The sequence below is a fragment of the Nanorana parkeri genome, unplaced genomic scaffold (genome assembly GCF_000935625.1).
Source record: "Nanorana parkeri isolate BGI_ZX_2015 unplaced genomic scaffold, ASM93562v1 scaffold1272, whole genome shotgun sequence".
In the NCBI taxonomy this organism is placed as follows: Eukaryota; Metazoa; Chordata; class Amphibia; order Anura; family Dicroglossidae; genus Nanorana; species Nanorana parkeri.
Genome location: NW_017307540.1, coordinates 181298 through 200019, shown reverse-complemented (window position 1 = coordinate 200019; position 18722 = coordinate 181298). Strand labels below are relative to the sequence as shown.

Sequence of the window (18722 nt, the reverse complement as noted above, 5' to 3'; positions counted from 1 at the left end):
AAATGTATTTGCATTGAGCCATTGCATTAAGTACACCCATTCCTGCCTGATGGATTGCATTCCTGCCTGATGGATTCCATATATGATACATATTCTATACCCTTCTCCGCCCCATCCAGAACAAAACGTTTCAGTTGGAGTTACACTTTAAAATAAAAAGATAACTGTACCTCCAGCACTCCTGTCCACGCTATGTCTGAAAAGCCTCGAAAACTCGGGCTACCCACAAATTATTTGAACATGTTTGTAATCACGACGTAGTAGAACCTGGAGGTACAGAGCTGGCCGGGCAAAATCTGTCCTGTATCTGAAAATCTCGGGGCCATTGCATTTACTGCACAATTACCGGCAGCCGACCGCTACGCCTCAAGTACCTCAGGTGAGAGCTGTCAATCAGTCTTGTGTCCCCTCCCACTCAACTACCATCCGCTGAGCTCTGTCAATCATCCCTTTCTCCCCGCCCAATCGCCTGCCCTCAGCTGAGCGCTGTCAATTATCTCTGTCTCACCGCCCACACAGCTCTCCTCAGCTCAGCGCTGTCAATCATCACTATCTCCCCGCCCAATCACCTCCCCTCAGCTTAGCGCTTTCAATCATCTTTTGCTCTCCGCCCACTTAGCCCCGCCCCCGGCATCATCCTCTTCCTGTACACTGGAAGTCTCATGTCCTCATGTGCGGTGGCATCTACGGGGAGATCTCGGTGACTGCAGGTGGGACACAATCTGAGGTTTCCGGTCCATCTTGTATTCTCTGTGGGACTTCCTCCATGTACAGTGCTGGTTACATAGAGATATTTGATACTTTGTTTCATTATGAGGCAGCCTGCCTTGTCAGTGGGATGTATGGGGGAATCCTGGTGGCAGCACATGTATGGCCTCCATGATGATCCTAGTCAGCTGTAATTATTGTCAGGGCTCATTCACACAACTGCATTAGGCTCCCACTAGGCTGCACGCTAAAACAAAGTGGACACGCCATTCAGGTCTCCGCACACAGCAGCGTGGCGTGCTGTGCCGCAGTGCCACCCAATCCGATCAAACCTTGGGCACATAGGAAACAATTGTTCTCTGTGTGCCCTGTTCACACCACAGTGCTGCGGTGACTGTGGTGCAGCGCTCGCCAGCATTTCTGCAGTTGCAGTGCAGAGACATTCTATAAAGTGTCTTTTAAAAAAAAAAATTAGAAAAAGAAAAAAATGTGATTGTGTGGTGCGTTGTAACAATGCATCTCAATGTGCCTACACAATGCACAGCAGCCCCCAGCGTTTTAGAGTGCAGGCTGTTCTGAATGGGTCCTTCTTGTCATACTGGTGATGGCGGCTCCACACACACACTGTTTGCAGGTCTCCAGCTGGCAGCGCATCATTTTTATATTGTTGTGAAATGATGTGTCTGTTTTAGTGGTGGTCTACCTACTAAGGAGCCTCAGGTGTGGCCCCTGGCATCACCAAAAGGCCACGCATTATATTCTGTGAACGTAAGGCTACAGAAAACTGGGAGAGGTGCACTGGCAGCTATTGTACATGTGCATTGGGTACCATTCTATATGAATGCCAATGCATAGTGTTGTGGGTTGTGTTACTGCAACCTACAAATCTGAATGGGCCTTCACTTGTTGCTAGGCAGCCTGGCTTCCTGACCAATCAGGAAGCTGGGAGGCCTAGGAAGCCAGGCTGCCTAGGCAATTGGGAAGCCGGGAGGGGGGTCATAACCCACTGCTTGGCTTCCGGATTGGGAAGGAAACCGGCTTCCACGGCACTGCCTATCAGAGGGAGATCTCCCTCTGACCAGAAGTTATTATATTGGAAGTAAGTATCGGAGCATTTGGGCGAGTACGAGTCAGTGGGAAGAATGCTCCTTACATTGGTGGTCAGTGGGAAGAATGCTGCTCACATGGGTGGTCAGTGGGAAGAATGCTGCTCACATTGGTGGTCAGTGAGACAAATTCTACTTACATTGGTGGTCAGTGGGAACACTCCTCATTACATTGGTGGTCAGTGGTAAGAATGCTGCTCACATTGGTGGTCAGCGGGAAGAATGCTCCTTACATTGGTGGTCAGTGGGAAGAATGCTGCTCACATTGGTGGTCAGTGGGAAGAATTCAGTAAATGGTGGACATTGGTGGTCAGAAGAATGCTGCTCACATGCGTGGTCAGTGGGAAGAATGCTGCTCACATTGGTGGTCAGTGAGAAGAATGCTCCTTACATTGGAGGTCAGTGGGAAGAATGCTCCCTACATTGGTGGTCAGTGGGAAGAATGCTGCTCACATGGGTGGTCAGTGGGAAGAATGCTGCTCACATGGGTGGTCAGTGGGAAGAATGCTGCTCACATTGGTGGTCAGGTGGAAGAATGCTGCTTACATTGGTGGTCAGGTGGAAGAATGCTGCTCACATTGGTGGTCAGTGGGAAGAATGCTGCTTACATTGGTGGTCACGTGGAAGAATGCTGCTCACATTGGTGGTCAGGTGGAAGAATTCACTCCTTCCAGTTAGCTAAAAAGATCATTGGTGTAGGTGGTTACTTATCTGAGAGGCAGAAACTGCTAACTGCTCAAGAAACCTTAGTAACCTCTGGATGAACCCTAGGATTTCACAGAACCCTAGTTGGCAATCACTGCTCTAGACTAATGCGGTGACTACCAGGAAGTAGATCATACAACCCCAATTCTCCGTGCTCTTTACTGTGAGACCTGCTCATTACTACACAACCTCTGCTCACTCATGATCAATGGCCTTCATTCTTATCAAATACTGCTGATACTGCTTCAAAGAGTGTGAAGATTTTGGGCTGAGGTTGAGCATTGTTGGACAGGCCACCCATAGAAGAGCGAAGATTGGGGGTTATAGGTAAGTATGATCTATTATGGATGTCCTGGGGAAGGGGAGGGATGCTAAAAAAGACTAAATGCACATCTGACTATGTTATCAAAGAAACCAAAATTGGCAACTACTTTTCCTTGATGGTGCCCTGATCTCATGTAACATATCTGTCTCTCCATAGCTCCTCGATTTCCATGCTCTTCTTGGTCAAGCATGGGGGCTTCAAGCTCTTCCATTTCCTGCTGAGACGTACGTGACTGAGGATGCATCATTGACCTTGCACTTTCTCTGCTGCTGACTGAATCTTCTCCAGAGGGTTCATTATCTCCACAAAAGAATGGCTTCTAGCCCTGACATGGATGAGAAGAGGCCTCAGTTTGGGAATCGCTTCCTGAAGGATCCAAGCCAGGTTTTCCAACACAATGCATGGTGAGAGGTGGGAAATGGGGAGTGTAACATAAATTTGATGAGATATGGGAAGTAGGGTTTTTAAGATGACCATTGTGCTCTCTTTGCTTCCTTTACGGACTTAATGGAACAGTTCAGAGAGGTTGGCAGTAGGGCTGCAACAACTAATCGACATAATCGATTATAATCGATTATTGAAAAAGTTGTCAACTTTTTCAATAATCGATTAATCGGCTTCCGATCAGTTGGCCCTGTTCACGGCTCCACACACGCTGCGCGCCCCACCTCCTCCCCAACTCGCGCTCACCACTGCCAGACCCGCCCGCCCGCATTCACGCTCTACACGCCGCACCTCCTTCCCTCCTTACACTCACCACCCGCCCACATCCACGATCGGCACAGGAGGGACGCGGGGAGATGTAGTAAGGAGGAGGAGGTGTGGGGGGATGACAGCCGCCGATAGACAGGCCCGATCTCAGAAGAAAGTTGCTGGAAGACTGCTCAGGTAAGCCTGCACTTTCCCAAACATGGTGCTCTATAATGTATTGCTGGGATTTGTATTCCTCTATAGCTGATGGTACATTGTGCTGTATATTATACATGGGAATACAAATCCCAGCAATACATTATACACTGTATGTATAATGTATTGCTGGGATTTGTTGTACTCCAAAGCTTGCTCCTGTGATGGACTGCAATCTCAATACAAACTAGTAGTCCATCACTGGAGCCATTTTTAAAAATGTATTTTATTGTTTATCCGATTAACCGATTAATCGAACTTAATAATCGGCTAACTAATCGATTTTGAAAATAATCGTTAGCTGCAGCTCTAGTTGGCAGTAAGGCTTTGTTCACACCAGCCCTCACACTAAAACATTTTTAACTTTATTGAAATGTCACAAAAGTAACATTTTATTCATTTGTATTTACCAGTACGTACGATGCATGTATAAACAGATGGTCAGAGACTTGTGGTGGTAGTAATTACTATAGCTACAGCTGATGGTGACTGGTAAGGGTGCGCCTTACATTTGTGGTCATTGGGAAGAATTTCCTCCTAGTCAGCTAAAAAGATTATTGGGGTCAGTTCTGAGTGGAAGAAATTGCTCAAGGAACCACTAACGACCTCTGGAGGGACCCTAGGATCTTAAGGAACGCTGGTTGAGAAAGGCTGCTATAGACCAGAAGTCCTCAAACTCCAGCCCTCCAGCTGTTGTGGAACTACAAATCCCATGGGGCATTTCAAGACTGACCGTTACAGGCATCACTCGTGAAGCATGTTGGGATTTGTAGATAAAGCACAGCTGTAGGCATCTTAATCCCTCTCTCTACTCTAGACTAATGAGGTGGCTGCATTGTGGTGTGAACAAGGCACATAGAAAACAATAGGTTCCCCAGTCATCTTCGAGGACAGCTACGTGAGATGGTTCACCTACCTCAGGAAACACCAGTAGATATTTTAAATGCCCCACTGACATCCCTTGGCTCTCAGAGAGTTCAAAGTAGAATACTGCCACCAAGTGCTCAGAAAAGTTCCACCTTTATCATTAAAAAGCAATCCTTGAGCTCCGGTCAGTGACTTTGCCAAGGCTGAGATGATGCCATCAGTCTTCTGCAGGCTGGAGGAAGCATTTCTTCAGTTATCAGGCAGTGTAACTGTAATATTGTAACTTGTTAGCAAATCACCAGGCAGTAGGCTTTAGCAGCCCCACACTCTCCTGTGCCCCTGACGTGTTGCAACAGCCCCCCAAAACCTTAAATATACATTTGAACAAAAACTATTATAATTCTTCTTTAAAAAGACACTGTCACCTTGCTCATTTATGACAAAGTGACCGTCTTTGCATAGGAAATCAATCCCCCCTCCCCAGCGACCCACTGATGATCACTTCCATGTTACTCCTGCGTTAGTTGGAACCGGTGACAATACCCAGATTTCTGGGTATGGGGGAGCATGTGACCTTCTCCTGTGTGACACTACTGATGTCTAGTTTCCAATCACTAGGCATGTACCTCGTCACATGACTGATTTAATGACTGATTAGCAGGTCAGGGACAACTGGATTTGGAAAACTAACTGCTTATTTTATGTGTATATTAAGGGACAACGTACAGTGGTCCGAGGAGCAGGAGGCTGCAGCTAAAATGAAGGTTCTGGAAAACAGCAGTCAGCCATTACCACCAGAGAAGCAAGGTAAGTGACTTTTATTTTCGGTCATTGTGCATTACGTAGGGGTTGGGAAGTGATATAATGGATATAGCACTGAGGCTACTTGTCATAGTCTTGTGCAAAATCTTTATATACAATATGACGATGCTTTCTAATAAGTACGCCTTTCTGGACCTTAGGGGCCGGCCTTTTGCTTTTTAAAATCAGCAGTCTAGCTAGAGCTAGACAAAAAGGATTAGGATCAGAGCACTTAAGGGTGCTGATATACATTTACTGACATAGGCAGCTGGCCTTTATTTCTGGATGCTAAAAGCAAGCAGCAGACAGCACAATAAACCCATTTAGGCCCCACATTCTATTTTTACCTTAGGTCCTATAGAGTCAACGCTGCTACCTAAGCTAGTCATACGTGAAAAGATTTTATAGTGAACAGCATGGATGTAGTACAACAGCAAAAAGTTTCCCAGCCAGCATGCAAAAAAACCCTGCCTAACGACTAAGGTTAAAATCAGAGGTTTTAGATACACATCTTCTGCAGAATATATGAAAGCCGCACTGCCTCGCCAAGGCACCTCTGTGTAGTGCGGTCCTAACTCTAATCTATGAGAGTCTCCATCTTGGATCACTCAAACGCACTCATCAACTCACAACCAGCTCCAAAGTAAGATGAGTGCGTTTGCCATTTGTTTTGCTTGAGTGATTTGGTGCAGTGACACACTGGGGGTCTCAGCTGCCGTTGTGATTTGCGGGGTCCCTTGTGTGATTAAGCCCTTACTGTGCACTTTTAGAGTAGCCATACATACTTAGATTTTCTCATTTAGCCTCATGGACTAAACTGAAGAAATCAAAAGATTTTTCATCAATGATGGAATCTACATTGCTGGCTGTTGTATTTGGGAAACCATTGGCACCCGACTGATGGGCTGAATTTTCCATCCAGCAACTTTGATTTATAGTTGACTTTTGTTGAGCCAGGCAGTGTCGACAGGGCCATCAATAGCTTGAATGTCAGGCAATTCTGTAGGAATTGGCCAAAATTCAAGTCATGTATGGCCAGTTTAAACTACACACCCCTGGTGTCCATTAGTTCACAATAGCTATCATGGCTTGTTCTCCACCAACATATGCAATGCTGGCAGTGTCTGCTTCTCCCATCCTGTGAAAAAAAAATACCGTCAGTCAAAGTGTACGTAAACCCAAAACCAAAAATCTGATATATTACTATTTACCAATCCTTAAATGTGTTGGCTGCATTAGATTTCTTTTTTTTCCCCCTTTACTTTCACCCATTGATCCGGCCACTAAAAGAAGTAAAAAGGTCCCTAGTACACCCAGGTCCACTTTATTGATCAGTCTTTTTTTTACATAAAGAATAACATGGATTTACAAGCAAACGCAATGACCAGCCACTAACACACGCTCTTAGGCTTGCTTCACTCTATAGAGGCGCAGTGAAGCTACCCTTGGAGATCAGCACTGTAATCCTGTGGGGAGGACTGTTAGATGTACTAGCAGATTTAGATGAATTCGACTATCAAATTAAATCTGAACTCCAGCTAAAAGTTTTAAACAGTTACAGCAACTATTTTGTTTCCATGTTGGGATAAAAATGTGACAGTAAAGTGACATTAAGGGCCTGTTCACATGAGTATCAGGTCCGGATCTGCAGACGCAGTGCTACTGATGCAGTGCGTTTTGGTCGCATTTTTGATGCGTTCCAGTTAGTATGTTAGCTGCTGTGCAGTGCGTTTTGGACGCGTTTGCGTTTCCTGACCGTACAAAATGTGACATGCAGTAAGTTGAACGGACTGCGCACGTGAGAACTGTAGCCCATAAAACACATAGGGATACATTGGGATGCACGTACAGCTGCGTGCGGGGCCGTACCAAGTAACTGCCGGGAAGGACAGGTGCTGTGTGTGATTAGAACGCAGCCCCGTCCTTCTCTATGGGGCTACGCGGCCGTACGCCCCCCTACGCTCACCTCATTTGCAGGTCCGTAGGGGTACGGGTTTTCTGGCCGGGACGCATACATGTTCCATTCCGGCGGCGTATGGATACGATCACCCGCACCCCTACGGACCTGCAAATGAGGTGAGCGTAAGGGGGCGTACGACCGCGTAGCCCCATAGAGAAGGACGGGGGCTGCGTGTGATCACACGCAGCACCTGTCCTTCCCGGCAGCTACTTGGTACGGCCCCGCACGCAGCACGGAGCTGTACGTGCAGGCCGATTCGTGTGTGAATGAGGCCTTATCCCTCTACAACACCCCCCCCATCCAGATATCTATTACTCCTCTACAAACCCCTTCCCCCTCCCAACCATGTATCTATATCATCCAGATATCTATTACTCCTCTACAAACCCCAGGTGAAAATAAAGGGGAAAAAGCCTCAAAAAACCCTGAATGCAGCCACCATATCTAAGGACTAGTTAGCTGCAATGTATAAAATGTTTGCTTTGGGTTAAGATACGCTTTAAAGTAAACCAGTTACAAAACGGGGCCATTCCGACTCCTCACATGATAAAAAAGATACATTGACAGATGTCGCATGTAGAAGAACGCATGTAAAAATGATCATTGCATTCAGACATGTAATTAACTGAAGTTATATAGTGATCTCCGGATTCTGGTATAGGTCTAGTCCAGCATCGCCCTCTTATCACTACTGAATGTTGACATTGGTCAATATAACTAACTGAAGTTATATAGTGATCTCCATTTTCTGGTAAACATTTAGCCTAGCATCTCCCTCTTCTCACTACTGAGCCTTGACATTGGTAAGTATAACTGGAGTTATATAGTGATCTCCAGTTTCTGGTAAAAGTCTAGCCTAGTATCACCTACTGAGCCTTGACATTGATCAATGGGTTTGAGCTGTAAATGAAATGAAGGTCACTGTATAATGTGCCATTGTAACATTTCCCTGTTTTCCCACAGAGGAGTATGAAAGCAAAGCTAGCAACTTCTGGGATGACTTCTACACCATCCATGAAAACAGGTTCTTCAAAGACAGACAGTGGCTATTCACAGAGTTCCCCGAGCTGTCCCCCAGCGGTAGGAGTCATCCAGATTCTGCTGAAAATCAAAGAATGGACTTTCGGCAGGAAACGGGGAATGTGGACAAAGTTTACCCGGGATCCTCTGCTTCCTACCGTCTCTTGGAGGTAAAGTGTGGAATCCCATGCCCTACCACTTTTCTTTAGCAATAACTGTAACAAATGTGCTCACTACTCAGGCATTGTTCCATTAAAACCTTTTATTTCCGACATATAAAATCCAGATTTGGTGCTTTTATGTCCGCGACATAAAGATAAAGTTTTATTGGAATATTGCTTGTGTTCTGGCCACTTTTGATCCAGTTAATGTATCATGTCTGTGGATAACAAGTCATTCCCCTGGAGGAGAAGTGCCTGGTTGTGGCTGAGCTGTCTATTTTGAGCCTTGGTTGCCCCTGTAGTATTAGCGGCAGAACTACAAACTTCTAAACACACAAATAAAATACATATAAAGAATTTATTTTACCATTTAAGGGATTTTTCTTTCTGCTGATTCATTTATGAGATTGACAGTCGGCACAGCAAGGCAGGTGACACCACATTCTTAATAAAAGTAATGCACAATGTGATTTCAGCTCCCCACCCCAGCACCCAGCCTGCTGATTGGACAGTGAAGGTGCAGCGGCAGACTGATGAAACCATCCCTTTGCTCACTTGGTGAGCACTGGTTTCTTTCAGTAATTACATTGATATGATATTAAATATAGAGCTGCATTAATGTGCATCTATTATATCTGGATGGAGTTCAGCTTTAATGTTTATAGATGCTGCAGTTTAAACCACATGCCATGCCATTATTTTTATCTAACCTTGCTCATGTGACTTGCAGCACTACACAGCTTTAATGTCTACCAACCAGGTCACCTGCCGGGTCACAGATTTGTTTAAAGCTTAATTTTATTTTTTTTTTTTAGCTTAGGGTAAACTGGGCATGAGTTAACATTTTTGTCAGTTTTGTATTTCTTACTTTAACCTCATTTGATAGTATTATAGTATTCTATTATTTTTTGTCTTTATGACACCAAGACAAAAAAATGGGGGAGCTGTTGCCTCTGGAACAGGAAATTACACAGCAATAATATCATTGTCTATTAAAAGTGTGCTTTCCTTTTTGACCGTATCCCCATTGGAGAGATTTCCCATCAGTTATGTCCTGTCAGGAGGTACACAGACAGCTGTAAAAACTTTACAAAGAACCTAACCCTTTACTACTCTATCCAAAATTGAAATCAAACTTTTGGCATTCAAACTATAGGCTACTTGTTGCCACAGACGGTTGCTCAGGGTGGCTGCTGTAAGCTGACCACACGTGTTCCGATCCGATTGTACAGTCTTCTTTGGATATACCAAAACAATGTAATGTTTGGACCTACCTATACAATCAGACAGGCTCTTGCACTTTTTTTGGTAGATCTAAATGAGCTAGTACAGTCAGCTTGTAATATGTATGGTCGGCTTTGGAGTGCTTGAGTGCAGTGTTAATCACAGAAGGAAGGTTAGATCCACCAATGATGCAACGAAATTCACTAATCTTTAACTGGTTTAAGTCGGTGAACTAGCTGTTGGTATGTTTTTAGGTTGCGAGTGGAAAACCCAACACTCTAGGTGAACTCTTACCACTTAGCTGCCATGCTGCCCTTCAAGTACAGTCGTCATGAGAGATACCTGGAGACTGCCATTGCTAAGCATTCCTTCTGTCAATTTGCCCCATATGCTTCAATTCTTCAAATATTCACAGACCTAGAGGAGACCGAAAAGGACATTTGGCCTTGCTGATCAGCGTACTTGTTCCGGGTTAGTGATAGAGGAAGTATTGGAGACCGCTAGTCTGAATAATAGCGAGGCGTTCAGCATCCTCAGAAGATGATTAACAATGGCAGCCCCATCACTCACATGGGATGTATAGCCCAAAAAACGTTTTCCTTAGTTAGGGATAGAGTAGTGTCCATGTATTTTTTGCTGTCACATTAGGGAGATTTACCTTTTTGTTCCTCTCTCTCGCAACAGGAAGTTAAATGAAATTCCTACAAGTCGCAGGCAAATTACCTCTTGGACAATTTTCAATATAACAGGGGTCCCCATTAGAAGTTTTCCGCTCATCTATTGTTCTGGAATTGTAGATTTTCCATCACTTTTTTGTCTGTGTCAGTAGGTGAATCTACCCAGTGGGGACACAGACATTAATTTAAAAAAAACCTGGCAGGGCTTCTAATATTTCCCTACTCTATTTAAAATGAAAGAAAAAGGTTTTGGCTTTACATACTTGGTCATTGTAATAAAGCGGCCTCTTAAACTTGCAGTGAGCATCATCATTTTTACAAACCTTTTACACAGCTGATAAGTTTGAATGCCCTTAACTGTTAGACATGTACAAATTGTTCATGCAACACAGATCACCAGATTTGGGTTGATTGTGCTGGCTCAGGATCTGACGCAGTCATCTGATCAGCGTAATGGAACTTTATCTCTGGATCAAGGTGTCCTTTTCCCTCAGCCTTCCTATCTCTCCATGATATGTAACCTGCTATTTTCTTTATTTCAATCATAGGTGGGCTGTGGGGTTGGGAACACTGTCTTTCCAATACTGCAGACAAATAAGTGAGTACATTCTATGCAGCATTAATTACATTTAAACAAAACATGTCTTCGTATATAAACAGTATATTTTCTTTTTTTTAATACTATAATTGTATCAGATAACTACAGTAATAAACATTGGCTACAGTAGCCTCTGCAAGCTGAAACCATTTTGAAAAACTGTGGAACCAGCACAGGATAATCTTCCAAAGAAATTCAAACGTTATTCCACACGAATCTATACAAAGCACAACTGCTGACGCGTTGAATATCATTCAACCTTTTGATTTTGATGATGTTTACCAATAATTCTTAAGTGTGTACTCTCCTCTTTCCCTCTGCCTTGTCTCTTATTTTATTTAATAATATGGATTGTTTATTGGATACAGATGCTCTCAAGTGTTTTTCCCCGCCCTGCGTGGTGTGCTATTTTAGTGGGGTTAGTGTTAGTTCACAACCAGCTATGACTAAGGCCGAGTAAGGCGGAAATGCGTCAGCGGTTGTGCTTTGTACAGATGCATGTGGAATAAAGTTTGAATTTCTTTGGAAGATTATCCTGTGCTGGTTCCACAGTTTTTGAGTCTATTACTCCGGAAGAGTCATCCGTGCACCTAATGTGGATTGCGGGGTTGCATGATAGGGGTGAGCTGTGCACTTGAGTCTACCTGAAACCATTTTGAGTTTGACAGTTAGCAACGGCGCACATTGCCTCTGGAAACCGGTTAAACAAAGCATACACCTTTTTTTTCTGTCTCTAGTGACCCTGGCCTGTTTCTATACTGCTGCGATTTCTCTAGCACTGCTGTGGAACTTGTGAAGGTAGGTTGGTTAGCAGTAAATGCATTCTATAAACCAGACAGCAATACATGATTGTTGCATAGCCAGAGGTATAATCCCATACTGATTGGTTCATGTAAAGCTGGGGTAGCCAGACTTTGGCCCTCCAGCTGTGGTGAAACTAAAAATCCCATTGCAAGTCTCTGGCAGCCACAGGCATGAATTCCAGAGGCAGACGCACAATGGAATTTGTAGTTTGGCTACCCCTAAGCACTCATTCACAGGTGCTGCATGTGATTAGTTTGCGGCTACCCGTCCTTCTCTATTGGACTAGGCGGCCGTACGCCGCCCTACGCTCACCCCAAGTGCAGGTCCGTAGCGGTGCGTGTTTCCTGGCTCAGACGCAGACAGGATCCATCCTGTCAGTGTACAAGTACACTCACCCGCACGGATGTGCAAGGCGGGTGAGCGTAGGGGGGGCATACGGCCGCGTAGTCCCATAGAGAAGGACAGGGGCTGCGTACTTATCGCACGCAGCACCTGACCTTCCTGGGAGCTGCTCGGTCCTGTGTTAATGAGGGCTAAATGTAAAACAGCTTAAAAATCTCTAAATTATTGTAAGAAGTCATCCAGTAGGATGACCACAAGACCAAGATTTCTTTTGTATTATGTCAGTCAAAGTACCGCAGCGCTGAATACTGAAAAATGGCCTGGATGGGAAGGGGGTTTAACAACGCGGATGTCAACTGGTTAATGATCAATCCCCTGTCCAAGAGAGGGGAGCAATTATTGTGCGTTTTTTTTCATTGATCCCACAGCCGGTGGTACTCCGATTGCCCTGTCTGTGGACAATCTTAAACATAGAATATTTTCAAATCAGTCCCCAGAAGTATCAATAGACAAAGCATGATTGATCATAGAAATGTATGAAAGCAATCAAATATAGTGCATGAAAGTAATTATTGTGCCCGTGGTGTCTTGTACAGACGAGTCCTCAGTATGACTCATCTCGATGCTTCGCCTTTGTCCACGACCTCTCGGATGAGAAATCATCGTACCCCATTCCCGAGGAAAGCTTAGATGTCATCATTCTTATCTTTGTCCTTTCGGCCATCCTTCCAAACAAGTGAGTGACCTGTAAAATGCCGAGGGACTGAGATGGATCACTGCATCTATGGGCTATCTGCTGAGCTTGCAGCCAATTATTTCATTTTGTGCCTTTCCATAAAATATATGTCCTGACCACAGCGTGCAACCAGGACACTTTTCAGGGATCTATTTAAAGTGAACTTTCCACCAGATAATCATTTGTATTAGGATTTCTTAAAGCAACTACGTTACATAAAGGTGACTGCATTTACTTCTATCTGCAGCACACCAGAAACCTGGCCATGTTCTATATGTTGCCAGGACTGTCCCTATAATAAGGCAGCCTCAGGCAGCATCTCTTTTGATCACGTGGGGGGTGGAATTCCACTGGCAGCACTTACAATAATGAACTTGTTGCTTTTCAGTGATGATAGCTCTGCACTGTCTGTCGCCATTCCATCACCTCAGCTGCAATCTTAGATCCTTCTTCTGCTCTCCGTGTCTTGACTTCCTCACCTGAATGCCTAAACCCACCCCACCTCTAGTCTCACTGCCTCACCTGAATGCCTAAACCCACCCCACCTCTGCTCCCACTGCCACATCTGAACTCCTAAACCCACCGCCAATCTCACTGCCTGTCCTGAACGCCTAAACCCCCCACACCTGAACGCTGAAACCCACCTCCGCTCTCACTGCCACATCTGAATGCCTAAACCCACCCAACCTTCTCTCTCATTGCCACGCCTAAACCTACCACACATCTGCTCTCAATGCCACACCTGAACGCCTAAGCCCACCCCACCTCCGCTCTCATTACCACATCTGATTGCCAAAACCCACCACCCTACCTGAATGCCTATCACCACTCCAACTTCACTCTTACCACCACACCTGAATACCTAAGCCCACCCTGCTCTCACCAGCCTTCCTGAATGCCTAACCCCACCCCTACTCTACTCTCATCCCCATACCTGAATGTCTAATCCATTCTCCCCACCACACCTGCACGGTGATCCCCTCCTCTCAGCACCACAACTGCATGCTGAACTAACCCCACCCTTTCCCCACTCTCACCCCCACACCTTCACACTGAACCTGACCCCTTCCTTCCTTCCTTCGTTCTTGCCACCACACCTTACACACACCCAACCCCGTAATGTTGAAAAATAATACCAATATCAATGTGAAAAACTTCCTTTTTACAACACTTGCCTTGTTTTCTGCATTTAATTCCATCTCTTCTCTCTCTGTACAGGATGCAAGATGCCATTTCACGTTTAAGTAAGCTTCTGAAGCCCGGTGGCTGCATCCTGTTGCGGGACTACGGTCGCTATGATATGGCCCAGCTACGTTTTAAGAAAGGTATTGAACTGATCTCCCGCAAGTACCATGATTGTGGAATCTCTGTAGGGGTCTTCTACTTGGAATAGCTAGAATATAACAGCAAGGAGGTAAACATCTAAAATCCAGGCAGATGCAAAAAAATGCTGTTATGTCCTGTATTCATTCAAGAAATGAATCTTTAAAGAGACCCTGTCACCTCGCCCGTTCAGGGTAAAGTGACAGTGTCTGTATAAAGCTCACCTCTTATGTGCCGCCCCCCCCCTCCGCCAATGCTTTCTCAGTTGCAGTAACAAAATACCCAGTGCTAGTTGGTGTCAGAGCTCATAAAGAGCAATAATGTTACCCCCCTCTGTCATGTGACAGTGCGTGGGCCTACCAATTGGCTGCTAGATCCAAGCATTGCATCATGGGAGGAGGTGACATGTTCCCTCAATACTGGAAGCACTGGGTATTTTGCAATGGCAGACACAGAAAAAGGATTGGTGGGGGGAGTGCTGGAGAGTCATTGGGGGATTCGCTATACACCTTGCCATTAAACAGGGGGAGACAAACTTTGCCCCCCAGTTGTTGTGGAAGTACAAGTCCCATGAGGCATTACAAGACTGATGACCACAAGCATGACTTCCAGAGGCAGAAGCATGATGGGATTTGTTGTTTCACCACAGCTGTAGGGTTGGAGTTTGCCTACCCCTGCCCTAAAGGGACAAGGTCACAGTGTCTCTTTAAATGCTAGTAGTAGTTCTTCCTGGGACTTCACCACTTAGCTGGCCATACACCAGTAGAATTTTATTCAAAATAATACGTTTTCAGAACGTTTGGTCGGTCTTCTAATAGTCAAATCCACGATTGATTCGACCGTAGTAACAAAATAAACAAGGAGCGGGATGGAACATTTTTCTCGAATGCACAAAATTATAACCGAGAATGAGGTGTTTGTTTGAGAAGCTCCATTCATTCCAAAATTGAATGGAATTTCAAACAACATTCTGGTCTCTGAGGGCATTATTGAATTGGTGAGATTTTTCATATAAAAGTTTTGATTTGAAATTCTACCAGTGTTTACTCTACTCTACTCTAGCTTTATCAATCCAGAACAAGCATGCAGGCAGTGAAAACAGAAGTCACAATTTGCATCATCAGTGACTCCCTGAAGTTATAGGATAAGCGGACAGTCAGCGCTCTATTAGCTTGTAAAGAATTTTAAAAAAAGGAATCAGTGGCAGCTCCCGTATTTCTGTCCTGACAAGTTTCCTTACTAAGTCTGAAACAAGTAAACTGATCTGTTTGTCGTTTCCTACATGGTAATGTAACACAAATTGTCTTTTTAAAAAAAAATCTTCTTGGAATACCAAGAACTCCACTTCCTGTCTTTGCACCTGAGGAAGAGGGCTATATGACCTGCATTAGTCTAATTGTGGATCTCTGCTGTAATTTGGACTTCCTACATGATGCTGGGTGGGGTTCCATGACTCATGTAGCAAGTCATAATGACGTTTACTTGTTATGTTGTCTGTGATTTGTTGCTAGAAGGGAAGTATACATTCCTGGTCATGAATGAGGCCACATTCACATGGGGCTTATGGTTGGAACTGGGGATTCCTTTGGCAAGAACCTACAGACTTGTGGCAGCAATCCCAGGTGTTCCTGTACATATGCGGCCACTATTGCCCATTCAAGTGAATAAGGTGACAGCGGTCGCATCTGTATTTGGCTGTCCGCATGTAATTGTACATTGAACGATTAATTACCTGCGGATCGGACCCACCTGTGATTGCTGCAGGAATCCCCAGAGGCAGTCTTAAGGGGTTATTCCACTTTCCCATTCTGGAAAATTGAATTACCTCCACCAATCTGCTCCTTCCCCCGCTGCTCTTACCTGTTGATGAACGCGCTTCCCCTCTGCAGCTTTTGGTGTAGGACCCATAATCTGTACACAGCAGTGCAGCCCTGCGGTCGGTATTTTAAATTCTGCTCGCAAATGGCAAGCACTCATTGGTCAGTGCGGTCACCTGACCACACTGACCAATCAGAAGCTCATCTTAGCAACTGGGCATAGACACCCAGTTCAGCTCATCTGGTGTGAATGGGTCCCAAGTCTTCATATTTGTATTAACCTTTATTTGCCCTGTGTATGTGCAGGAGTTTATACCTAGGACTAAAACTTCATATTTCAGTATGCAATTATGTTCTTGTGACACCGTTTATCATATTTATCCTTCAGGACGATGTCTGTCTGAAAACTTCTATGTAAGAGGAGATGGCACAAGGGTCTATTTCTTTACTCAAGGTAAGTCTGTGTTTCCTGATTTGTAAAGGTGGCCATACAAGAGTCAATTGCCAGCCAAGAAAGGCTGATTAATTCCCCTTACATTATTCTTACACAACATGCGAGGCTGAGAGAAAACAGTCTGTAAATAAAAGGACTTGTTACCTGGCCTACCGATCTTCATTTGGTTGCAGATCTAAGCTTGCCAAGGAATCTTCAGCATCCAACACTTCTTCAAGTGTTGGATGCCTTGCCTCTTTCTACATCCTGCGGGGTTCCCTAGGACTCCTACCTTGTCACATGTGCAGCACCACGCAGGGGGATGGACAGGTAACAACCTCCCGTCCATTCCACCCGAAACCCCAACTCTGACCCCCCCCAACACTTCCACCGCTCCTTTCCTAAATGGTGGGGTTCTTCTACCGACAGGATGCAACTGTTACATACCTTAGGGGAGTCTGAGTTGATGAGGGTGGCCTCTCTTGCTGCTCCAGTCCTAGTACCCCTGGGAAGTGGAACAGGTGTGCAAGGACAAGGAGTGGCATGGATGCCGGAAGATTACGTAGTCACTGGGAATGTGGGTATCATAAGTGCAGACATCTTGGAGGAGGGGAGCAGGTGATAAAAACGCAGATCTTCTGTGGCACGGTCCAGGGAAGCCGAGTTAGCAAGAGTCGGGCAGTGAGGTACCGGAACAGGCAAGATGCAGTCAGGGACAAGCCAGATCAATAACTGCAGCATAGTACAAAATAGCAGACAGACCCATGGTCAAAAACGAGCCATGGTCAAGGGATAGAGAAGAGCAGTAGGGAGGTCAAGGTAAGCTGGGTCAGTAAAGGGAGATCAAGATGCAGGATAACAGAAGCAGGACACCGCTAAAGATCACTCAGCATTGGAGGCTTGGACTCCAGCATTTGCAATGAGTGCGTGCACAATGTGAGATGCATGTACAGACACGCATGCGCCTGTGCAGAGGCACACGGCAGTGCACAGTTCAATGACTTCTCGCAGAACCAAAGCCGTACGGGCTGGTTCTGGCTTCCTGACAGCAACTGTTTAAAAAAAAAAAAAAGGCACTTCTGTGCGTGGCTCTGTCCAGCTTTGACAGGGCCTGTGAATGGGGAATATATAAGTCCCATCAGAGACTTGATTCATTCTTCCCCCTTGGTACGGGCATGGACAGAAGGGGGAATCTGCAGGAGCCAGAGCATTGCACCCATGATCCACTGATGGCAGTTCTAATGCTTTATTGGCTCGTGGCTCCAATGCAAAAAAAAAAATATCCTTTATGTATATGTGTGCATTTATTTATTTTATTTATGCATTAAAACTTTAACGTTGCATGCATTCCTCTAAAAGCAGAATCACTTCAAAACACATCAATCAGGATTGATGTAATTGTGGCATAATGTTTTTGTGACCAGAGAAACGTGCTTTCTTTCCAGATGAGCTGGGGGATATGTTTACCAAAGCTGGTTTGGAGAAAGTTCAGAATATAGTGGATCGGCGGCTGCAAGTAAATCGAGGGAAACAGCTGACAATGTACCGCGTTTGGATCCAGTGTAAATACCGCAAGCCGTGCAATTGAAAAATATAGGACAATGTGTCATTACCCCGATACCAACACCGATGTATGATGAAGATCATCCTTCATCTATACTTCATGCTGCCTTCCGTCTGCCTATCACTCTCAACAGCTTCCTGGGTTCTCAGTGTGATTTGCATGTCTCTTCCTGCTGCTTGATGTGAAGACTACATATCCCATCATGCATTGCTTCCAGCAAGCAATGATAACGTTACAGTGCTCAAACGTAGAGTTGTAGTTCAGAAGGCAGGTAGTACATCCTATAGGCATCTTCAAAAAGTAAGTTTACAAACTTCTAGATGGTTATTAGGAGTGGGATAGAACATATGAAAATTCAATATAGTTACATATTTCTTTTTAGCTTTTGACAATTGATGCCCTTTAAGTGTCCACATGGAACTGTAGTCACCATTGAGAATCACCATTGAAAATGGATACATTTGTGGTTTGTGAAAAATAAAAAGTTTAGGCAGGGGTAGGTAACCTTGGTACTCCAGCTGTGGTTGTCAGAGTCTTGCAATGGCTCATGGGACTTGTAGTTCCTCAACATCTGGAGGGCTGAGGTTGCCCACCACTGGTTGAATGGATGACAGGAGAACCACTTTGTAGCAATAGGGTGTTTTA

General features: G+C 44.9%; 1 protein-coding gene across 1 annotated transcript; it reads left to right on the top strand.

Annotated features, from left to right (window-relative positions):
• The first annotated feature begins 3038 nt into the window (after positions 1 to 3038).
• On the top strand, positions 3039 to 18142 carry LOC108797415 (methyltransferase-like protein 2). Its single transcript, XM_018569000.1, has 9 exons — positions 3039 to 3248; positions 5333 to 5424; positions 8342 to 8568; positions 11009 to 11058; positions 11796 to 11856; positions 12801 to 12940; positions 14159 to 14265; positions 16469 to 16534; positions 17959 to 18142. The coding sequence occupies exons 1-9, from the start codon at positions 3157 to 3159 to the stop codon at positions 18099 to 18101; spliced, it is 978 nt and encodes a 325-aa protein (XP_018424502.1). The 5' UTR covers positions 3039 to 3156; the 3' UTR covers positions 18102 to 18142.
• The last annotated feature ends 580 nt before the right edge of the window (positions 18143 to 18722 follow it).